General features: G+C 45.2%; 2 protein-coding genes across 8 annotated transcripts in view; one reads left to right on the forward strand and one right to left on the reverse strand.

Moving 5' to 3' along the window:
• The window catches only part of Pdgfrl (platelet derived growth factor receptor like), a 60135-nt gene extending 44252 nt beyond the window's left edge, over window positions 1-15883 (forward strand). Inside the window, exons 3-6 of the mRNA XM_021170924.2 lie at window positions 3748-3899; window positions 10751-11044; window positions 13883-14022; window positions 15414-15883. Of these exons, the coding sequence (XP_021026583.1) occupies window positions 3748-3899; window positions 10751-11044; window positions 13883-14022; window positions 15414-15602 (775 nt within the window). The 3' untranslated portion in view covers window positions 15603-15883. The remainder of the gene's footprint in view (window positions 1-3747; window positions 3900-10750; window positions 11045-13882; window positions 14023-15413) is intronic.
• A 144-nt stretch (window positions 15884-16027) lies between these two features.
• The window catches only part of Mtus1 (microtubule associated scaffold protein 1), a 143338-nt gene continuing 134766 nt past the window's right edge, over window positions 16028-24599 (reverse strand). For 5 of the 7 annotated variants that reach the window (XM_029480460.1, XM_021170971.2, XM_021170972.2 and 2 more), the window contains 3 exons: window positions 23440-23556; window positions 19652-19749; window positions 16313-18713 (listed from right to left, as the gene is read on the reverse strand). In XM_029480460.1, the coding sequence (XP_029336320.1) occupies window positions 18500-18713; window positions 19652-19749; window positions 23440-23556 (429 nt within the window). In that variant the 3' untranslated portion in view covers window positions 16313-18499. Of the gene's footprint in view, window positions 18714-19651; window positions 19750-23439; window positions 23557-24599 lie in introns of all 7 variants that reach the window. The other 2 variants (XM_021170973.2, XM_021170975.2) reach the window with 1 other exon arrangement.

Genomic DNA, 24599 nt, shown 5'->3' on the forward strand with positions numbered 1-24599 from the left:
TCCTCCTCCTCCTCCTCCTCCTCTTTCTCCTCCTCCCCCTCCTCCTCTTCCTCTTCTTCCTCCCTTCTCCTCCTCTTCTTCCTTGCTCTTCCTCCTCCTTCTTCTAAGATTTTCTTATCTTATGTATACGTGTGTTTTTACCTGCATGTGTGTGTGTCTGGTACCTGCAGAGATCAGAAGAGGGCATTATATACCCTGTATCTAGAGTACAGATAGTAGTGAGCTGCTGTGTCAGGGCTGAGAACTAAAACTGGGTCTTCTGAGAGAGAAACAAGTGTACTAATCACTAAACCATCTCGCCAGCCCCTGAAATTCATCTTCTGATGGCTGCCCAAGAGTTTCACACACACTGTCAAATGAAATTGTGCGTTTATGCTTCACAGTCTCTCTTAAAGGCATCTGACCCTCTTGAGCATCTATTCATGAAACTTTCTCTTCGGGCCTCCATGATAAGTCCTGTTTCTACTCCTTGTGTGTGTGTGTGTGTGTGTGTGTGTGTGTGTGTGTGTGTGTGTGGTGTGTGTGTGTGTGCGTGCGCGCATGCACATGTGCATATACCTAGCTGTGTATATGTACAGGGACCAGAGGTTAATCTAAGGTATCTTCCTGGATTTGTTTCAGTCACAGATTTTTCTATCCTTTCCACCACAGAGTTTGAAGTTGTGAGGCCATTCCTGAGAACATCTCCTTCCTGCTGCCCTTATCAATCCCTGCCTCTCTCTCCGGGATCTTCACATCGTCCAGTGCCCATGCCTAGGCACGACTGCACTGTAGAGACAGCAGCAACGTCTCAGAGTCTCTCTTTTCTTTCCGCCTCTCCCATTCTGCTCCTGTCTGCTCGGGTCCTGACGATGGTGGTCCCGTGGCTTCCCACTCCACAGAGTGAAGGTTAGGTCCCACGGCTTACTAGATGCCCATGGTCACTGTTCTCCATGTATGTGCCTGTGACTCCCCACACCCTGCTTCTCTCTCCTTCTGCAAACAATGGATGGAATCTCTAAGACATTGTTATATTCTTTCCATGGACCACCTACTCGGGTAGACACAGTGAATTCAGCAGAGTACATCCTCAGCCTCCCTGGCGTGGTGCACAGTTCCCTGCTGCACACTGACCACTCTCTCTCTCTATCAGGCCTCTACCGCCCCCCCCCTCCTGCTATTCAAGCCCTGGTTGTCTCACCTCCTCTTCAGGGCTGCCTTCGGCCTCTTCGCCCCACCCTTTGAGAATTCCATTTTTATTGTGAGAACCTGGCTATTTGTTCCTGGGTCTTTCCATGGTTGTTAGTTTTACCTCTTGAAGCATAATGCAATTTCCTTCTTTCCCGTGTTTTTTATTTGCAGTGCTAACACTCTCCAGGGCTGGGTGTGTATTGTTCGTTGTTGCTGTGGTGGCGGCGTTCACAATAGCTAAGTCTGAACCTAGCAATTATGTGTGATTAGAAATAATTGGGAAAAAGCAGCCAACAAGGCATTGCATGGAATGCTTTATATGCATCATTTTATTGTCTAAGTACATGCTCAGTGCACAACTAACTCATGGGGTCTTGTTTAGCGGGTCACCAGCTGTGTGTCTCCCGGACATCACTTTTCTGAGCCTCTGTGTTCTAATCTGCTATTGAATTTGTTACTCTAACAACATGAAAGGGAAGAATAGGGTCATTATTTTGACTTCCAGCTTTCTAACTTTGAGCTCATGGCTGTTTGACTTCATAGCTTTGGTCTCATGGTGATGTATCATGGTAGTCATAGTGATATATCCTGGTGGCAGTACACTGTGGGGCAGAGCCATTTTCCTCCAAGGCAGTCATAAAAATGACAGAGAAAGGGGGTGAAGGTCTCACTCTCTTCAGGCACCAGTAACCAGAAAAGAGAGTTCCCACTAGGCCCTACTGCTTAGAGGTAACACTATCCCCTCTAGATCTCATAAGCTGGGGTACCATGGGGTAGTGATGGGCATTCTGTATCTAAACTACCTGCAGAATAGGGAGCTGGGGGCCTGCTTTTTGACATGATTCATAGTGTTGTGTGTTGCTTCCGTTTTTTTGATTTTTTTTTAAATTTTATTCCCCTCTCCATCTACCCTCCGACTGTTCCACATCCCATACCCCCTCCTCACCCCCTGTCTCCACGTGGGTGTCCCTACCCCCCACCCCACCTGACCTCTAAATTCCCTGGGGTCTCCAGTCTCTTGAGTGTTAGGTGCATTCTCTCTGAATGCACACAGAGCCGGAAGTCCTCTACTGTATGTGTGTTGGGGGCCTCGTATCAGCTGGTGTATGCTGTCTGGCGGTCCAGTGTTTGAGAGATCTCAGGGGTCCAGATGAGACTGCTGGTCCTCCTACAGGGTCACCCTTCTCCTCAGCTTCTTTTAGCTTTTCCCTAATTCAACAACAGGGGTCAGCTGCTTCTGTCCATTGGTTGGGGTGTTGCTTCAGTTTGTTGTTGTTGTTGTTGCTTCAGTTTTAATTCATTTGTATTTCAGGAATCCATAGTGTGTGCTATGCACAGATTTTTTTCTCCCCCTCTGAGAATATGAAACAAAGGTGGCATAGTCCCTTTCCCTGTCAGTGTCATAACAGGAAGCCAGGGGTGTCAGAGGGGCAGGAAAACATGGGGCCAACTACTTCATTAGGAGAAAGTGGGGGAGATGCCAGAGGCCATTGTAATTAGAAGCTTCCCGAGGGAGGAGAGATTTCCGTCCAGTTTAAAGGAGAGAGGTGAAGGGTGGGGGTGGGCAGCCTCCTCTTGGCAGGCCCAGTGGGGGCAATAAGCCATCCAGCAGGGAGCAAGAGCAGGGCTGTGCTCAGGACCCCACACCCAGACGTTTTGTATGTGCTAAATTTAAAGTTGTGCTCATAATGATCTGATGGCAAGATGAAAAAGAGGCCTTCCACTCCATCTGAAAGCTATGTGGAGCCCAGAGTGCTGAAGAGCTCAGATGTCTGACATGAGCGCTTGGATTAAACCCGTTTATTTTGGTATTGCGTGCTGGGACTCCTGACCACGGGGCAACATCCGTTAGGAAGACCATTCTTCTGGGCTTTTGTGATGATGCAGTTATCAGGACAGTTTGCTGATATTACTAGTCAATAATAATGTCTTCATTTCAGGGAGAAATGGGGGGATTTCCAGACCCTCTTACCAGTCAGCTAGATAAAAGCACGGGGAAAAAATAAAAATAAAAACAAAATAGGATGAGACCAAAGCGAAAGCCAGAAATGCCAACGGCCATGAGTACTTCAAGGGTGTGCCCCAATGCCTGGAGCCCACATCTTAGCAGAGAAAACGTGGTCCATTTTTCACATAATAGTACCGTATCTCTAAGAGTCTAAGTTTAACCTTGGAGCTTCCCTAATTCAGTGTGCTCTCTCCACGTTGTTGTGCTCTATCTTTTAAAAAGCAAGCAGCAGTCCCGGGCTTTTTTGGCCAAATTGGTAAGGTTGCATGCTAAGAACCCCCAATGATCTTACTTCTAGAAACGCCAGCTCTGAGGCCAAAGAGTTTCTAATGGAAAAGACAATTGTCATGCATTATTTCCTTTTGGGAAAAGGCTTTCTTTCTGCCCCCTCCCCCTCTATTTCCTCCACCCACCAAACACACTCTTTCTGCTTTTGCCATTTAAGAGGTCACATCGGATAAGCGCGGGTATTGACATTAGGAAGCCACGAAGCAGAAACCATGTGACTAGAAGGTCCCTTGGCTAGGCTCTGACCTGTCCTGATGCCTCAACCTCTCTTGAAATTACAGCGTGAAGCAGAGTGAACGCTATGGGCAGTTGACTCTGGTCAACTCCACCGCGGCCGACACCGGTGAATTCAGCTGCTGGGAGCAACTGTGCAATGGTTACATCTGCAGACGGGATGAAGCCAGAACAGGCTCCACCTATATCTTCTTCACAGGTATGAGTTTGTTTCAGGGCAGAAAGAACTCCATGAACTGCCAAGGTTACCTCCAAACTGGGGTTCCCACTGCACGAAGAACCCCAGGTAAAGGTGGGGGTGGGGTGGGATCGCCTTTATTGTTCAGGCTCACGCCTAAGTGCTTTTATGTGTGGAATATTTCAGGTAGGTATTACGACAGTCTTTCAGGATAAAAAAATGTATTACTTCCGGAGTTCCTTTTCAAGATATGAAACGAGGTTTAGAGAAATTAAGAAAATTCTCAAAGTCCCATATCAGGTAGATGGTAAAAGGATTTGAACACAGGACTATCTGATTCAGGGTCTATGCCTATATTGCTCAATAGGGCAGCCACTTGATACATGTAGCAACTTAGATTGCATATTAAATGCAATTTATATGCATTTAATTATATAATTAATATGCAGTATTTATACATTGTAATTGCATATTAACAACTGCATATCACCATGCAGTTATATGCAAATATGTGATTCATATGCCAATATCAATAACATATATACTAATTAACAATTACATGTTAAATGAAATATAACATTCATTTCTTTGAGTATTCAGTTATGACATGTGGAATTGACATATTCTCATAGTGGACTGCATAGGAATGATGAGTTCCATGGCTGCATGGTGCGGCTGTTGGCTGCTCATTCCTATACTCATACCTGAGCCCAGCTCCTGCTGGAACCTCCATAGCATTGGGGTGGGTCCCTAAAGGCTCCATCTTATTTGTTCTTGTGATGCTCCCGAGCAGGACTCCTGAAGTCTCTAATCCTCTTGGCTTCTATCTCATCTGAGACTAGGAGGGGACGGGAAAAACCTGTGGTCACAGTGGGGAGTCCCTCCCAAGCCTTCTTCCACCTTGGACCTCAGAGAGCTCCAACATTGCGGGGTGAGGTTCTTCAGCAAGGCTCAAAGGTCAAGGACAACTTTTAGGCATCTTGTAAACTCTATCTCCTGGTGCTATTAGTCTCAGGAGAAATCAGAATCCTTTTTTTAAGGATCTGGGCAGAGGCTTTCATGAGATTTGTCTAAGTCCTGAGTTGATCTGCCTGGCAGGTCTGAACTGAACTACGTCTATGACCCAGCAATCTTATCCCTCAGCCATTAAGCGGTGCACTAGCAACAGCTCATATAGTTTACCCTTCCTGCTCAAATAGCCCCTCCATGGCAAGAAGATACGTTAGCAGGGCCGATTCTCCAGTGCAGTCATCTCATTCCCCTCCTATGGTATCCCAAGGAAAGGAATTAATGCTAGTTCATTAGCTTTGTTTTAGTAACACTATGGATGCTGAGGCTTAAAAGGGCAAGATGACTCTTCCAGTGATCTGGGGTGCATAGTAGCATATGAAGGAGTCAAACTCATTTTTCTGACCCACAATCCAGTGCTATCTAGCATGCCTTGAGACCTTCCTAGGACAACATAGTCGATGGACTGATGGGTGGAGAGAGAGACACTCTCTAGTACAATTGAAACTGTGTGAGAATTTCTAATGGGCTTTCATGGGAAGTCCTGAAAGATTTTCATCTCAGGATATGCTACACAGAATTATCTGTGTGCCCTTTGTGTTATGACATATGGCAAAGTGTAAAATAGGCAAACAATCAAGATGAATAACAGCTCGTTATTCTAGATAAGGGCGGATTTCATATTCAAATTACAGGCTGAAGAGTCCCTCCCTAGCTTAGCACTACAATGTCTTCCCAAAGCATGAGGTTTGATCAGAAGACACCACGTCACTGGAGCTGTTCCGGGCTGATAGACTAATAGGCTAGCATTCATGGGTGCTCTTTGAATTTTGTAGGTGGCTCCTCTTCTCCACTTTCCAAAGTGGATCAAAGGAGGGTTAAAACATGTTGATTTCAATGTTGAGGAAACATTTTTTCTTTTTGTTGAGGCAAAGTGAATTTTATTTATATTTATTTATTTATTTATTTATTTTAAAGATCTATTTATTTAATGTATATGAGTTCACTGTAACTGTACAGATGGTTGTGAGCCTTCATGTGGTTGTTGGGAATTGAGTTTTAAGACCTCTCTCTGCTCGCTCCGGTCAACCCTGCTTGCTCTGGTCAACTCTCCTCACTCAGTCCCTGCTCGCTCAGTCCCTGCTCACTCCAGCCCAAAGATTTATTTATTATTATACATAAGTACACTGTTGCTGTCTTCAGACACACCAGAAGAGGGCATCAGGTCTCATTACAGGTGGTTGTGAGCCACCATGTGGTTGCTGGGATTTGAACTCAGGATCTTCGGAAGAGCAGTCAGTGCACTTACCCACTGAGCCATCTAAACAGCCCTTATATTTATTTTTTTATTATTTATTTATTTATTTAATACTTATTTACTTTACATCCACTCATTGCCCTCCCCCCACAATTCTTCTCCCTATACCCCCTCCCCTTCTTCTCAAATTTCCCTCTGAGTATCCCCTCCCCCTGGCAAATCAAGTCTCTGCTAGGCTGGGCCCATCCTCTCCCACTGAGCCCAGACAAGGTAGCCCAGCTAGAGCAACATATTCCATGTACAGCCAACATCTTTGGGGATAGCACCCACTCCAATTGTTCAGAAGACTGGACTGAGGACATAGCTCAACTGGTAGAGTGTTTGCCCAGCATGCACAAAGGCCTGGGTTCTTTTCTACCCCCAGCATGGTATAAAGCCAGGTATGGTGGTACATGCCTTTTATCCCAGCTCACTGGAGGAAAAATGGAAGACCAGAAGTTTAGCATCATCCTTAGCTACTCCACAGTGAGTTCAAGGATCAGCCTTGGCTTACATAAGAACCTGTCAAAAAGGAAAGGGGGGGTGGTGGGGAGAGAGAGCAAGGAAAAGAGAAAGAATAAGGGAGGGAGCAGACAGACAGACCGATGCAGAGGTGATACTATTTTGATGTTCTTTTACCCAACACACCCTACGTTCAGGTAGGCTTTCAGTACAAGATTTGGCACTTGATCTTTTGGAGTGTGTTTGGTTTTCAGAAAACAGGATGGGCTGCCAGGGAAGCTGAGGTTCTGCTGCAGGCTCAGGATTCCGTCAGAACATATGGCTCTCAGCTCCCCACATGGGGAAGCGTCTGTTGAGTGTTATGTTTGTGTGTTTCCTAGAGTTTGATGAAAAAAAAAAAAAAACCAACACTGCCTATTTTTCTTTTTGGGTGCTGCCTGTTGTTAATTTGTAATGCTTGATCAGTGACTGCCACATTTATGTCTTCTTACCTGGGAGACAGTTTCATGTTCTTTCACCCCACCCCCAACCCCTCTCAACACTGAGGTAGAACATACGTAAAGAAAAGCTTCAGACCCTAAGTGTAGCTCAATAAATTGCCCTCAAAGGAGCAGCCATGCGTAACCACCACACAGACAGATCAAGGAGGACCACGATTCCAATGGGAGGTCCTTCTCAATGGGAAATACTTAGGCAATGGTTTCCATATGTGGGGAGACCAGATTCGTAAGTACTTTACTAGACACTGAGTGTGCTGTAATTTGTACTTTACTTTATAGGCTATTAGCTTTGACCTTTAAAAGGATAAAACTCCACGTGTTAGTTTATAAAGCAATAGGATATGTGAATATATACTAGCATATTTTTCGGGGGTGTGTAGCCTATAATTTTTTTTTAAAGGAACCTTAATACATTTCTTTTTAAAGATGGAAGTTACTGTTACGGTGGGGGCTAGAGAGGGGGGACCATGGGGAAAGAGAGAGGGGTGAGAGAAGTGTGTGTGTGTGTGTGTGTGTGTGTGTGTGTGTGTGTGTGTGTAACACTGAGCATTGAACCTAGATCTTTCACATGTTAAGAGAGTTCTCTACCATTGAGCCATACTCCTGCTTTCCTTTTGTTGTTGTTTTTGTTTTTTCGAGACAGGGTTTCTCTGTGTAGCCCTGGCTGTCCTGGAACTCACTCTGTAGACCGGGCTGGCCTCGAACTCAGAAATCCACCTGCCTCTGCCTCCCGAGTGCTGGGATTAAAGGCGTGCACCACCATGCCCGGCGTTCCAAATATTTTTAAGGCAACTGATATAGATTCACTTTTCCCCCACAGCATGCATTGTACAATAGGAAACAAGATTATTTTTGTATTCTGAAATTCAAGCTGATCTCTGAATCTACTGGCTTTGCTAAGTGGGGCAGATAAGTCACTCACCAAACCTCAAAGTCGCCTCTACAATCTTACAATCATAGAATTCTGTTTTGGTTTCTTCCTTCCTTCCTTCCTTCCTTCCTTCCTTCCTTCCTTCCTTCCTTCCTTCCTTCCTTCCTCTCTCTCTCTCTCTCTCTTTCTTTTTTGTTTTAATCTTTATTTTCTTGCAGGGGTAGGGACTAAACGTAGGCCTTCGACATCCCAGGCAAGTGCCCTATCACAGAGTCACACTCTTAGCCACTCAAAAGATGTGGCTTTAATATTATTTACTCTTCACAAATGGGGGTTTTATTTTATTATTTCTTCATTTTTTGTTTTGTTTTTTATTAATCATTCCATCCATTTACATCTCAAATGATATTCCCCTCCCCTATTACCTCTCCACAACCCCCCATCCTAAATCCACCCTCTCCCCTCTCCTCTTTGCCTCTATGAGGATGCTCTCTCACTCACCTATGCACCTACCCACTCCTGCCCCACTCCTCCTGCATCCCCCAATGCTGGGACATCAAACCTCCACAGGACCAAGGGCCTCCCCTCCCTTTGCTGTCAGGCAAGGCCATCCTCTGCTACATAGGTATCTGGAGCCATGGATCCCTCCAGGTACACTCCTTGGTTGGTAGTCTAGTCCCTGGGAGCACTAGGTGATCCAACCAGCCGACATTGTTCTCCCTATGGTGTTGCAATCCTCTTCACTCCTCCAGTCCTTCCGCCAGCTCCCCACCAGTGTCCCTGAGCTCAGTCTGATGGTTGGAACCAAACACCCACATCTGCCTTGGTCAGGTGCTGGCAGAACCTCCCAGTGAACAGTCAAACCAGGTTCCTGTCAGCAAGTGCCTCTCAGCAATAGCAACAGTGTCAGGATTTGGTGTCTGCAGACAGGATGGATCCCCAGGTGGGGCTGTCCCGGATGGCCCTTCCTTTAGTCTCTGCTGCAACAAATGGAGGTTTTAAAACACAGAGAGAGTAACACACTCAAGGCTACATAGATTTTCTCTGTCTCAACAGGGATTTTTGGACACACCAGAAAGGCACTGGTAGAAAGTCAATTTACAAAGTCACATAATCACCTTGTTTGGCTAGTATAGGGCTTAGCAATGTTGACCTTTAAACACTTCTGTGTTCCTGAACTTGGTCCTTGGAACCAAAGAACTCCTGCCTTTGAGGACTTTGATGTTGTTTCCAGGATTCCTATGGCCACCCTGAATTATCACACAATGGCAACATAGGAGGCTGGTGAGAGAGAGAAAGCCAAGAATAATTGCTTGCTTCAGAACATTGAAAGGGAAACACAAGAAACAATTTAACAAGTGTTCTGTGATTGGCCCCAGAGAGTTCTCTCAGCAATTACTATAATATCCCTTTACAGAACAATCCAGAAAACAAAAGGACTTAATGTGTCACACCAAACTAAACAAACAACATAAACGCATGCCTCCAAATCCAACTCCAAATCCTTTTGCTGTCCTGGGGATGTTGTAAGACAGTTCTCACCTGTTTCTGTTCTGTGAGACAGGAATGTCATCTAGGGTTTAAAATCTGACAGGCTACACTGCAGAAGGGAGTGTGTGTGTGTGTGTGTGTGTGTGTGTGTGTCTGTCTGTCTGTCTGCCTGCCTGCCTGCCTGCCTGCCTGATATTAGGTGAAAGTCCCCAACTACACTACATGGTAGAGCCAAGCAGAAGCCATCCCTGAGACCAGCAGGTTTCCCTCTGTCTCTATCCCAGCCCCCCTCCATTAGCCTTAGCCTATACTCCTCTGTCTTCTGTGTTGGGTGTGAAGACAGTGATGTCATTATGGTGACCCTTCCTGAGGACCTGGACTATATAAGATATACCCTTCTGAAGAGCAGTTTCTGGCTCTTGGCTATAAGGATCATTCTCCACACAGCAGCACAGGACAGTTCAAGGTCTTATGACAGTTTCTCATGAGGCTGGAAAGATGGCTCAGCAGGGAAGAACATTTGCTGTTCTTTCATAGGGCCTGAATTAAGTGGCTCACAACTGCTGGTAACTGTAGCTCCAGGGGGAATCCAACATTTCCTTCTGAGTTCCACAGGCGCGCACACACAAACACACACAAACACACACAAACACACACACACACACCTACACACACACACACACTTCTAAATTTTTTTATTTTTATTTTTAACTTAAGGAAATCTGTCTTCTTCTGTTGCTTCATCAGTGTGACCCATGGAAGTTGAAATAACATCCTTATGTTTTTTCCTTTAAGGAGGTAGGGGAAGTGGGTAAGTTACCCTTCCAAAGCTATGATAAAAGAGAATTAACTTCCTAAGAGGAAAGTTTTAGAGGTTCATGTCCATGATCGATTGACCTCATGTCTTTGGTCCTGGGTTGAGACAAGTGCTATTGTCAGGAATTAGGGAGAGAGAAAAGAAGGCTAGCATCTTACAAGTACTTTCAAGAGCATATATCTACTGACCTAAAGCCCTCCCACCAAACCGGAATAACTTCCAATAGGCAAGCCTTTAATTCACGAACCTCTACGGGCCAGTCAGCATCTAAATTATAGCTAAATTATAGGATGCAAAACAATCCCCTACTTTTTATTTAAAGCCAGCCTTCTCTTAGAGATCCAGTGTGCTGGTTTTAAGAATCATCAAGACAGCCTTGCTTTATTATTTTTCCTAGTCATTAAGCCCATGTCTTCTTCTCTGCAGAGAAAGGAGAGCTGTTTGTGCCTTCTCCCAGTTACTTTGATGTTGTCTACCTGAACCCGGACAGACAAGCTGTGGTTCCTTGTCGAGTGACAGTCCCATCAGCCAAAGTCACGCTCCACAGGGAGTTTCCTGCCAAAGAAATCCTTGCCAATGGCACAGACATTGTGTACGATATGAAGAGAGGTTTCGTGTACCTTCAGCCTCATTCAGATCACCAGGGTGTGGTCTACTGCAAAGCGGAAGCCGGGGGCAAGTCTCAGATCTCAGTCAAGTATCAGCTGCTCTATGTAGAGGGTGAGTCTGCCTTCATTCCCCAACCTAACATCTGTATCCCCCACTCCACATCCTTCTCTTCTGCCTGTGTTTGATTGGCATAGCATCACTTCCCACCATGGGGCTGGTATCCTGGATGTGCCCATCCCTAGTCCTGGCACCCCGAGTTTTGTCACCCTCCATTAGGAACCTCTGTTCCTCCACTATGCTGGCTGTGATTCTGCAGGCTTTCTCATTTCCTGTCACTCCCTGCCATCATTTGATAATTGTCTTTCTTGCCATTATATTCTCAAGATGACTTTAGTATCTCCCTGAACCCATTGGCCTGTTCATCAGCCGCCTCCGTTCTACTCTCAACTTGGACATGTTGATAAACACTGGTTGGCTGTAGGTCACATCCCTTGCTCCCCGGGGTTCCAGCCACGGGCACTTCTCTTTGCAGCACACCACTATCACAACTGTTCCAAGGCTTTTCTGCCCTAGATTGATGACACAGGGATTGGCTAATGAGCAGATCTTTCTACAGAACCACATACTACTTCCCCCTTTTTGGCAAGATTCTCCTGAGCCTGCCTCCCTCCCTTCTTCCCTCCCCTGAGTTCCTGGAGAGTGCACCCCACACTGTTCCCTGAAATTGAGGAAAGGAAGCGATTCCTTTCACACTGTAGCCCCTCCAGTATAACCTTTGTGTCTTCTGAGAACTCTTGCACTGATGAGGAAACGGGGAGCCGTGGAGTAAACTTCTCTACAGCAAGGTGCTTTCCTGTGGACAGAGGTGTGTCCCACGCCTGCTTTAAAGACAGACTATAGGTTCAGTAATTCCTTCCATTCTCTGCTGAGGACTTATTTGGTAGACCCGGATTTCTAATATTCTAACTAATTCTAATACTTCTACTTGACAGCCCCCAACTCTCCACAGAGGTCGTGTCTTTCTCCACCACAGCCAAATACCCTGAAAACCCTCGTATTCCCTGACTCATCTTTCCTTCCCTTCATCCCCGTGTGATTGGCTGTTCCCTCTGTACATTATAAAATGCCAGAGACCTCAGGAGTCCAGTGTTATCCAGCAGATAGCACGTGTCACCTTCCTATTAGACTCCACTTCTCAAGTGAAATCCCTTTCGCCTTGGCTCCTTTTGATTTCCAGTTCTTTTAAATTTTATTACCAGATTGTTAATAATATGAAAAAATAGGAAGATTTTATACGTATGGATGTTTTGCCTGTGTGTCTAGAGATCAAATGTGTGCAGTTCCCAAAGGGGCCAGAAGGGGGCAATGGATCACTTGGGACAGGAGTGGTTTGGGCCCTGGGAATCAAAGTGGAGTCCTCTAGAAGATCATGGAGTGAGTGTTCTTAACTGCTAATCCATCCAGCCCCACTTTGTACTTCCATTGTTTTGTTTTGGGAGCAGAACTGGGGGTTGAACCTGGAGCCTCATGGAAACAAACAAACAAACAAACAAAAACAAACAAACCCCACTCTGGCATTTCTTTAGATTCTAAATGTGGAAGTACTTAAGGCATAAAGAAAGAAGGGCATCTTATCTCTTTGGGGAAATGCTTATTTCTATCCATAGCTGTGAACTAATAATTTCTTACATGTGCATCTGTGGCCCAGGTCTGTGAGGTAAGGACCATGGGACCTCAATGCCCCCAGTCCCATGCCCATCAGTAAACTCAGTATTACCCTGAAGGCATGGTTGACCCATGTCCTCTACCTCAGGGATAGTTGCTCATCAGTCACCAGAAATCCAACCCTTCAAACTTCGTTATATTAAGTTTCAGATCCATTTCTAATCCCTGATCTAATTACTCAAGCTATCACCATCTCTGGCTACTGCTACCAAGAATACATTCCTCCCATATGCCCACCTCATTTTCGAAACCATGTTCTGCAGGGTTGCTGACTGCTGTTCTAATCAATACATCCAGCTATGTTCTTACCTACAGAAACACAAAGTTCTTGCCAGGCCTTGTGTGGCTGGCACCACTGCTCTGGCCTTGTCCACTCCTCCGAGTCACCTCATATTAACTCAGAGACTGCTCAGGAATCTATGTCTCTTAAACTCAGTACTGAGACTTCAATTTTTAGCTCCTTGCCTGATTCTCAGTCTATGTTACCTTGAGGCTCACTCTGGGCTTCTTCCAAGTTCAAATGAAGCATTACAGTTGCCCACTCAGGGGCTGCACTCTCTGCTAGACTATGGGCTGTAAGTGCTCAATCGATCTGTCTGGCTTACTCCTCTAGTCCCAGTTCTTAGCACATCTCCTTGCTGAAGGCTGCCATCAAAATTACCCATTGAGTAATGGTCTGGATATAATAAAGACTTGTTTCCAAAATGTTATGACCTTGTCAGGAATCAATGGGAGGGGAGGCCCTTGGTTCTGTGAAGGTTCGATGCCCCAGTATAGAGGAATGTGAGGGCAGGGAGGTGGGACGGGGTGGGTGGTGTAGGTGGGGGAGCACCCTCATAGAAGCAGGGGGAGGGGAGATGGGATAGGGGATTTCTGGGGTTGTGGGGGAATCAGGAAAGGGGAAAACATTTGAAATGTAAATAAATAAAATATCCAATAAAAAAAGAAAGATATAAATTATGGTTTGTAACAACCGCAAAATTAGTTATGAGGTAGCAACAAAAATTATTTTATGGTTAGAAGTCACCACAGCATGAGGAACTGTAGTAAGGGGTCATAGCATTGGGAAGGATGAGAATGCTGTCCTAAGGCAATCAAAAGGGGTGTCTAGCATTGGCCTCACGAAGCTGCTATAGAAAAGGTTTCCTCTCCCCAGAGAGAACGTACCATGTTTGTCTTTACCATCAGTTATGGATCTCATTTCTGTCTCCTGCTTGTTCCCAGTTCCCAGTGGCCCTCCATCAACAACCATCTTGGCCTCCTCCAACAAAGTGAGGGGTGGCGATGACATCAGCGTGCTCTGCACTGTCCTCGGGGAGCCTGATGTGGAGGTTGAATTCAGGTGGCTCTTTCCTGGGCAGAAGGTAAGTGCCACACTGGAGCCTCGGCTAGCTCTCTCGCTTAGAGAGACCCTACTAGGTTTATGATAAGACAGGAACCAGGGAACGTTTGTCTTCTAAGATATTTCAGTCCACTTCAAAATACCGTGCTTTAAAGAAAGAGGAGGAAAAAAGAGTGGGTGGCTGTATCAGGCAATCACTCAAGAGGCCTTTGTATGTGGTGTGTTCATTGCTCCTCCCTAGGGATCGCAGCAGGAAGCGGGCAAGGCTACTTACATCTGAACTTCAGCTTTCAACATCATCATCTAGGTCCACTCTAGACTGCTCTAACCTTTCACAATGCACAAAGTTTCAAAGACACCAGTGGGAGAAAGGTGGGCACCTGCAGGCCATGGAGCCCCACACAACACCTGCGCAAAGCTTTGGAGCAGACATTCTCCAAGGGGGGCACTGAAACATAGACCCTGTTCACAAGGTGATATGAGGTCAGCATCATCCATTTAAAAATAGTCTTCTATAAAAGAAGTCCTCAGTCTGTGTGCAGTCTGCTCACTGAAATAAACAGCTCTGCTACCAACTTGGTTGCCAGAGGAGACACTCCCAAGACACTCTAGGTAGCCCGTGCTCTGCTTAGCCTGTGAGGGGTGGAAAATAAGGATCCCAGGAGGGCAGAGATTTCCAGCATCTAGATGTTAGGTTGGTTGTTTTAAATACATTGCTCTACTTAGACATTCTTGCTTTTCCATAGAGTGACCCTTTACATTGCTGTCATTAGGAGAAAAAGCATTAAGTAATATTATAATCATCCTAATCAATTGAATTTAGAAAACACTGTTCTCATTGCTGCAACTGCCTGAAATAGATCTTACAAGTCACGGTCCTCTAGAATAGATAGATGCTCATGCTGCCTAGGGCATTATCTTAGCCTTCCTTGGTACAACTGCCTCCCTCTGTAGTCTCAAGGAACATTAGCCTAATTGCTTTCCTGCCTCTTCCAAACTGGAGTCTCTTCTTCACTTACAGAGTCAGTGCTTTGGGGCTTTTGACCTTAAGTTCCATAAACAAGAACCACTTGGCAGTGTGAGGGCGACACAATGGGAAAAGATGCTGCCCATGTAGATATGCTTATGCCGGTCCCCCATAGAGGCCCCAAATAATTCATTTTACATATAAAAAAGCAAAAAGAAATCACAAAAACAGCATCCTGAAATTCAAGACCCCACTTGGGGGCGGGGTGGGGGAAGAGAAAGGCAGCCTTGAGTGATTATGCAATCAAAAACAACCCCCCCCCCCTTATGAGCTCAGCATACCAACCAGCCTTCTGTGAACTTGTACTGAATGGGTGGGGTGGATGGGAGCTGAGTGAGGGAAGCAGCTGTCAATGTGACTTTAGTCCGTGTGCCATCTTTAACCAGGACGAAAGGCCTGTGACCATCCAGGACACCTGGAGACTGATTCACAGAGGACTGGGACACACCACAAGAATCTCCGAGAGTGTCCTTACCGTGGAAGACTTTGAGACCATTGACGCGGGCTACTACATATGCACAGCTCAGAATCTCCGAGGACAGACCACGGTAGCGGCCACTGTTGAGCTTTCCTGATTTGGAAAGTGAAGAGTAGAGGACCAAGGCGACACCCATCTGCACACACAGCTCCCAGGTGCTTTATAGGAGGCCAAGGGCCAACCCCTGCCAGTGGGCCAGACAGACATCCGAATTAAAAGGAAGTCACTAGTCTATTACTAGAAGTATAAACTTTTCTAACTAAAGTATGTATTTTGAGTCAGCCATGTTTCTACTTTTTATACTGAGAAAACATGTCAACGACTTTGTATCAATCTTTTCTATTAAATGAGCAAGATTTTATAAAAAAAAAAAAAAAAGTGAGCTAAGAAGTACTTGTTGTGTCATTTAGCGTGTGCATCCAGAAGGGCTTGACAGTGATCTCTGTGTTGGTGCTTAGTATTCTGTTTGATGTTTGAACCAAGTTCAATGGCTTACTCACAAGCAAGGACTCAAGATTCAAATGCTTAGATATGCCACTTTATCAAAGCTAACACAAGTTCATTTATAAAGGTATCAAAATCACATCTTTTTACATTGAAATTGCCACACTCAGTACTGATTTTAAACCCCTCAATTCAAAATTAACTGCATGTGCACTATCAACACTTTAGCCTTTAACATAACATAGATGAATGGACTGAAGAAGATTCAGCTTTGGCTAAGACCTGTCTTGAAAAAACACTTAAGACCACAGCTGTTCCAATTTTCTTTTCGCCTTGCAGAAGAATCATTCAAACTAGCCAAAGTTTCGTTCTCTGATACATGTATTTTGAATTTGAAAATCTTAAACTCGAGCTCTGTGAGCCAATTTCAGCCACAACAAATTTTGGCATTGGGTTCTAAGTTCTGTAAAATAGCATAGGGCGCCTGGCTGCCTTAACTAAGGAGGGATGAGAAGGGGGGCATATAACTGAACGCTTTGAAGAGTGAAGTATGTCAGAGGCTGCCATTCTTACATTGAATATTCCAGCATTATTTATTTGATCAAAGTAAAATACACTTTCCCATTGCTATAAACTACAGTTGTTCACACACCCACATTTTTTTTAAACGATGTGTCAACAATTTTGTATTGTACATAAAATGTTTGGTTTAAAAAACAAAACAAAAAACCTTAAATGCTCTCTAGGCATTTTAATTGCTGTAAGATTTGACTTCCCAGACATCTACGTGGTATGAGGGATGGCAGGTCAACACATGAGCTTTACCATAACTAGGGCATAAATGACAAACCTGACTTTGGCTAACATCATTGAGAACAACGTGGGACCAGGAGCAGAGCTATTCCAGGAGGTGGCAGTGAAGCTGCAATCATTCCTATTTATCGGGAGCAAACATGGTAGGTTACATATGTCATAAACTATTGGAGATAAGAGACTTCAAACACAACCCCTAATAGAAAGCATGCATCGTGACTATCAGCTCTGTAGTGCAGAAGTCTAGGATGACTCACATACCCACCTCTAGTATCCTGAACCTGCCCTCGCTATAGGGGTTATTTGAGCGGCATTGACCATGAATTAGTAAATACTGACATCGCAATGCCGGCATGCACAGGGAAGTTTGTGGGTTGGGTGGTGGGGAGTCACAACTTTCACAGAGCCTTGGAGTCTAGGGAGATGGTAAGTGAAGATCTGAATTTTGAATGCAGTGTGAAGGAGCTGCAGAAGCCATACTTCGCGCTCTTTGGCCACTCTGCTCCATTCCAATGGCTGGAAGAATGCTCAGAGGGGCCCAAGTCAGCATTCCCGCTCTTGGGTCTACTCAACACAGAACTGTTGGCTTAACTCTGTGCGCGTGTGGATTAGTACATGCTAAAATGCCTTTACTGACTTTCCCTGGGGTTTCCAAAATTCTGTAGTGTCAGAACCAGAGCTTAGCTTATTTGGGAAACAGGTTCAGCACCTCTAAGATAAACTGGCCCTGGAAAAGCACACTCTGTGGTTAGGAAGGAGGGAGCTTTGCTTCCGTGGCTCTACATGGAGGAGAAGGAAAGGCGGAGGTTAGAACAACAGGAGGGAAGACGGAAGATTAGCTCTATGAAGCTAGCTTGGATCCAAAGGAAAAAATAATCAGAAACCTCCATTGGTACTGCCCCCTTACTCTTTATACAGATTTGTATTTAGAAAAATTAGGGAACTACATTTGCTCATAGCCTGAGAAAATGAATCAGAGTATAGCAATTAGGTTCGTGAAAATCTACAGGGGGAAAAAAAAAACTGCTATCAACGGATAATGCCGAACATGGAAAAACTAACAACAGAAAAATAAATGTACAGCCATCAAGAAACCAACGGCTTTTCCTGTCTTGCCCGAGCCCTGCTGTGTCACAGTGCTGAGATGAGTTGTGGGGAAATTCAAGCACTATTGCTTTCTCTTCTATGGTTTTTGTTGACGCTCGTGTGCTGATTATGACTTGGTTAATACAGGCCCAGCTATATACAGCTGTTGACTTTTAATACACAGCAGGGGATGGGGCTATTGACAGTCACGTGACATACCGGTACACCCATTTCACTCACACACACCCACCCTTACCCACAGTCAGACCAAAATAAAAATCACAAGAAGGTGTCTCTGGTGAAGAACATTATAAAGGTTATAAATCTTTATCTTAATAGGGCCCTGAGAGTTTTCCCCTATGCTTAGGTGAAGGAAGGCAAAGAACAAGGTTCCCTCGTTCCGTAAGTGCTTTGTGCAACTATGTCCACTTCAGTTCCGAAATCTGTTTTTGGAGGAGGCTTTTGGACCAAGTTAAAAGTCTCCTTCTGGAGCTCTCTATTCGTACGTCGCTGATACGGTTGGCGGCTGCTCTCCCGTTATCCTGGGGACATTCCAGACAGCTAACACAGCAACTTGAGTTCCCATGAGAGGGTCAGTCCCGCAGAAGCGCGCCTCAGTGCCTTCAGAGAGTCTCCTGCGTTCAGAAGCCGTCATCTGGGTGAGATGCTGGGGCTGGAGAAGGAACCAGAATTCCTGGGGGACTGGAAAGGGATGGCCGAGGAGGTGGGGGATCTCTTGGGGCTGCACAGGTCTCCGTTGTGCAGTTTCCACAGAAGTTCCTCGTTCTCCATGGACAGTCTCTTGTTGACCTTCGACTCCTTCTCAAGGGACTCCTGCAACGCAGCCTGCTCGGTGGAAAGTTGCCTGGAAAACAAAACCCAGAGAGCATGTGAATCCAGGTCAAAAAGGAACTACTACTGTTTATATCTGAAGGTTCAAGAAACTTCTTCCGGGGGAATACACAGGTTCTTGTCCAGAGTCATCAATTTTTTTTTCTTCCGATTTTTCTCTCATATAGCTCATCCTCACCACTATTTCCCCTCCCTCCTCTCCTCCCACAGGTCTCTCCACTCCTCCCATTTCTTTTCAGAAAAGGACAGGCCTCCCAGGGCTATCAACCAGAGTTCCTGGTTGGGGTTTTTTGGTTTGGTTTTTTGTTTGTTTGTTTGTGACAGGGTTTCTCTGTGTAGCTCTGGCTACCCCGGAACTCACTCTGATAACCAGGCTGGCCTTGAACTTAGAGACCTGTCTGAAACAGTCCAGAGTGCTGGGACAAAAGGCATGTGTCACCACTGGCATATGGGTCATAGATTTTTTTTTTTTAAGCTGAGAAACCCAACTACTACAAATAAGGAAGTATATAGCTGGGTGTTAGAGGACTTGCCTAACGTGTGTGAGGCCCCCTTGGCTCAAGGCCTGTGGACCACAAAAAGGAAAGCAAAACTCCCGAATACCAGAGCCTCAAGCCTGACCCAAATAAATAATCCTGAGTAATTGCTGGCAGCTCTAGTCTTTGGGAGATTTCCCAGTAGGCAATGGGGCACTTGCACAAGGCTTGTTTTATTTCTGTCTTGACTCGAGGGCTGCTTTCTGGTCACGTGTGTGCTTACCCCTTGTCTGACAGCACCATTACAGTTAGTGAGCTGCAGATAGGTGAGAGGTCTAGGGCACCTTGGTAAATGCATGAACCGTTCATCACCTGCTTCTCTCACATGCCTGGGAGGTGCCTGGTGGAGCGTAGCCTGAAGGGACCGTAGATGTCCGAGGATGAGGGAAGGGGAAATAGACTCTTGTAGGTTTACCTTGAAATTGCCATGTGTTTGTCCATGCGAGCTTTTAACTCCTCGTTTTCCTGCTGGAATCGCTTCAGCTTGTCAACCAATGCTGTGTTATTGTCCACCTTGGTATAAAACAAGGTTTGTAGTTATATATTTAAAAAATGAATAAATAAACTCTCTCGCTTCTTAAGCATATTCCCAATACACGGGAACCATCAACAAGTTGATCGGGAGGAGCCATAGTGGCACATTGATGTCGTCATACACCGACCACGGCGAGGACATCTAGGACATGTGTTCATCAAACACAGAAATAAGAGAGCTAGGCAGTAATGTTTTTCTTCTAGGTGACACTTTCAGAGATGTCCTGCTGGGAGCTGGTGTCCTGGGTAGGTGACCATCGGTGCTGGGTCTCTTCCTCAAGGTAGTAAAGGAAACACTGCAGTGTAACTGTCTCCGTTCACCACATCCCCTGTATCTACAGCACTGTGTACACATATGCAAAAAAGGAAGGGGGGACAGGAGGAGGAAGGAGGGTAGGGCTAGGGACAGAGGGAGGGTGAGAGGGAGGAAGGAAAAAAGAAACAAGACAGAGGAGGGAAGGAGAAGAGGAAGGGAGGGAGCCTATAGGTCTTGGCCATACTGAGGAAAGCCTTAAACTTATTCCGGGATGGTTTTGGCATTTACCTCCAGGTGGCCTTATGGAGATACAATGTAGCAAGATTAGGTAAAGAAGTAACAGAAGAAAGAAGGCTTCCCTGCTCAGTTCAGGCCAAGGGACACTTGTGCTCTTTCCAGCCTTACACAAACTGATCAGTTGAGTGGTTATAGGCATTTAAAGTCACTGAACATGGTGACCCACTGGTCCCATCCTGGCTTCCTTCCAGAAGGAATGATTTATTGCTTCTTTAAGAGGCAACATCAGAGCTCAGAATGAACTTAACAGGAGGTCAAAAATGAACCCCCAAGTCCCTGTCATGGCAGCTGGCTATGGCGCATCTATTTGGATCACAGCACCCAGGTGGAATTCTTGTTTTTAAGACATCCTTGAGTCCAGAAAATCCTCATGACACGTCATTCAGATGAAATAACTTTCTAAAAAAAAAATCTACAGGATGAAAAAAAAAAGGTGTGGGGGGGGGCGGAGTTGGGCAGGGGAAAAACACCTTGAAATGCTTTTCAAGGTAAGACACAACCTGGGAAAACTTGGAATAAAAAAACAAAAACAAAAACATGGCAATTGGCCTCAAACCATTATTCTACCAAAGCTTTGCTCTACTGAGGTCAAAACTCCATCTTTGATGTCACAGAGCTTCCCACTGGCAGAGTTAGCTCTCAGAGCAAACCTGTCTTCCTTGGATAGTTTCCTCATGCTACGATTGATGGTTAATTTGCCAACTTGACACCACCTTAGAATTAACCGAGAAGAAAACCAATGAAAGACTCTATATATCAGGCTGGCTGTGGGCATGCCTCCGGGGGATCCCCTTGTCTAAATGTGAACGGCACTACCTGGTAGTGACTTAGCCGAGAGGGTGCAGACAAAAGGCACTTCTGACTCTGCGCTTTTCTTGCTTGGCCCTTATTCTCACTGGGGAGGCTACGTGCCCTGTTGCCACTGCAGATGATTCTGTCTCTGATATTAGAATCAGCTTCTTCAGGGCTTCCAGTGAGGACTGGTGATCAAAAGGCTCTTCAGAAGTCCCACTGGCCTTTGGCACCAGATCAGAACTGCAGAGGCGCCCAACCTTGTGGGAAGCCATGTCTAGCAAATCTTCCTTTACTATACCAGTGTATCAGCTCTGTTCCTTTAGAGAACCCTAATACACTAAGTGTTCTATCTTCTCTAAAGACCTGGTGCTGCCAAGTACACAACACAGCAGTGGCAACAAGTGTACCCGTCGTCATAGCAACCCATCTTCCTGTAAAAATAACAGGGTGATGCCAACTGGCACTGTTCAGTCGGGGCACAGAACAGAACTATCATGACTCAATAGAAATTAAAATGTGTTTGTACTTTTACAGCAGGGCCTTGTATCACTTGAGATTGCCTGATAAGTTTAGGTACGTGAACGGGAGATGGAGCAACACATTGTTAACAGGGTTTCCTGAGTCATCACCGCCAGCCTGCTGAGCAGGTGTCGCAGGCTGACCTTTGCCAAGAAGTGCTGTGTGTACTAGGTTGGGCCTATTAACAACTAGGAGTTTCAGGCATTCGTTAAAAAAAAAAAAAAAAAAAAAAAAATCCACTTCCTGTACTCCTGGTACCTCCAAGATGGGTAGAGGTGAGAAGTCCCAGCTGTATGTATCTACTATCATTATGACACCCACTTGACAGATGGGATGTATTCTCTCAAACTGGAACTGGGCTGGACTTAAAATGCCAGCTGGGAGAAATTCCTTAGTAGCTTAGGAGACGATATGCTTCTTGATGGGCAAGAAAGCAATCATGAACCAACCCAGTGGAATCATGATGACCAAAAGCCATGAGGATGAACTCAAGCTGGTTCTATTCCTAGAAATAGTGGCTGAGTTGTAGGTCTGGCCTACACTCATGTCACTGTCATCTGGGGGTCTTTATTGTGACTGCACTCAAATCAACTCCAGCGAGCTCTCGCCTTCACACGTTTGTCAACAGACTAGACTAGACTGCAGTGTATGCACGATTATCATCTCGGTTCCACACATGAGAGAAAATGATATTTGTCTTTCTGGGTCGGGCTTTCTTCACTTAATAGGATAATCTCTGCCTCCAATTACTGCTACAAATGACATAATTTCATTCTTCATTAGGGCAGATCCAAACTCCGCAGCGTATAAAAAAAAGGAGCCTTCTCCCACCACTTCCACGTTTCCTGATGAAGTGAAGTAATGCCTGCGTGTTCCCTTAAGCACTCCCTCAAAAAGCAGTTAATTATCTCTAGGAAACAAAACACCAAACTAAGCCAAATCCCCCAAACCAGAAAAGCCGAACAGATAAGAGTAACCTCTATGCTCCCTATTGCTCAAGGCTAGCCTAACTTTGAATGAGACTTTTCTTCAAGGCGTAGCGAGTCACCCACAACCGGGTGGAGGAGACACATGCAGCCCTGGATGGCTGGCAGTTGGGAGCAAAGTACAGCAAGCAACAGCTAGGGCCACTTAAGCTGCTGAGAAACCCTTCCATCTTGGCTCATGTCCTGGCCAGCAGATCCTGAGTTTCAGGGCTGGACCAAGGCTGACAGTGCACACCGGGCACACCCCTCAAACACAGCATGGAGTAGGTTTAAATTCTGATTATGGTTTTCAACAATGCTTGCTGTTTTCCAACTGGGCTGATCAACACACAATTCTTTTTATCATATTCACATTCTTAAAAAGATACAGAATGCTAATAGAATATGTGGTACCAGTGAAGTTAATGGATAGATCCAACTGTCCTTCTGTCTAGAGTGGGTGCTCCATTAACATACTGGCTTTAGAGTGATTAATTTTTCTCATTAGGCAAGTGAAGACCCACAGACTATTGAAATGGGAACCTGATTTGTTATAATTTTTCCAAAACTAGATGCTGCTTTGCATGCACTCTATAAAAAATAAATAAATGTTCTAGGAAGCAGCAACTAATCCGGAAAAGAAAGTGCAACTCTGACCCTTGGTGTACTTTCCAAATACCATCGAGTACAAGTTAGCTCGACGCTACAGTTCTGAAGCTCTAAGCTCTGCCATTCTACGTCACCGGCAACTCCGTCCGCACAGCCACGCAAACTGCACATGCGCAGCAGGAGGCGCATGCGCGGTAGGCGCTCACTCCCATCCTGCAGGAGACATACCAGCTTCTCCATCTTCATTAGCTTCATGTCCTGCTGGTGCAGCTTCTCATTCTTGATCTCTAACACAGCCTTCAGGCTTTCTAGTTCTTGCTCCAGATACATGACCTGAGGGTTTTTCTGAAAAACAAAAACAAAACAAACCACTACGATAACTGCTCTGACTTTATTCCCATATTATACAGTCCAACCTCTTGATGTACTGATTTCTCTGATTAGTCTCAGAGAGACAAGCAATAAATGACTTACTCCCTTTGATTGTTTGTCTGTTTGTCTTAAACACAGGGTCATGCTTTGACTGACTTGATATTTATAGTAGTCCTCCTGCCTCAGCTTCCCATATTGCTGGGATTATAGGCATCCCCTGACATGGCCAGCTAAATGTAAGTAAGTTTCTTTTCTTTCTTTCTTTTCTTCTTTTGTCTTTTTTCATACAAGGTCCAGGCTGACCAGGGACTCATTCGGCTCAATCTGGCCTTGAATTTGTGGTTATTCTATTGTCTCAGGTTCCCAAGTGCCAGAATTATAAAGATGAGTCACCATGCCTGGCTTAACTTCTTATATCACTGTCAAAGAAGTAAAAAAAAAGAATTAAGAACCTTCTAATCTCAAAGACTTTGGTCACAGTATTGAAAACAAACTTATCTTTCCCCAGTTATTTAGTATGGTAGATACTTTCATCGGATCTCTTATTAGGAGCAAGAAACCATTGCTTACAACATAAAAACAGAGCTCAGGAGAGAGAGCTTTCTCCAGTTCTAAACTAGTATCTATCTGGAGGGAGAAAAGGAAACAGCAGTTTTCTCTAAGCAAAGTCAGTATCTGAGGAGAAACACAAGCAAAGACAGTGTCATATGCAGGGCTCTGGGAAATGACACAGAGCGATAATGTCCTGAGCCTCTGGGCTCTCCTCAATGGTTACCTTGGCTTTGCCATGGCAACACTACCACAGAACACATTCACTCTCCCAAATGGACACTTGTGATACCACCACTGTGAAGTACCTCCACAACCCACTCCTGGTCTGATGGAAATTCAACCGAACCATCCAACAATTTGATACAAATCAGCTTTCTTGGTCTGTCTGTCTCTGTGTGTATGTGTATGACTTATTGGCCAGACGATGAATGAGAGCTTCTCCGACAGGATTCAAAGGTTTAGAT

Source organism: Mus caroli, chromosome 8, assembly GCF_900094665.2.
Source record: "Mus caroli chromosome 8, CAROLI_EIJ_v1.1, whole genome shotgun sequence".
Lineage (NCBI taxonomy): Eukaryota > Metazoa > Chordata > Mammalia > Rodentia > Muridae > Mus > Mus caroli.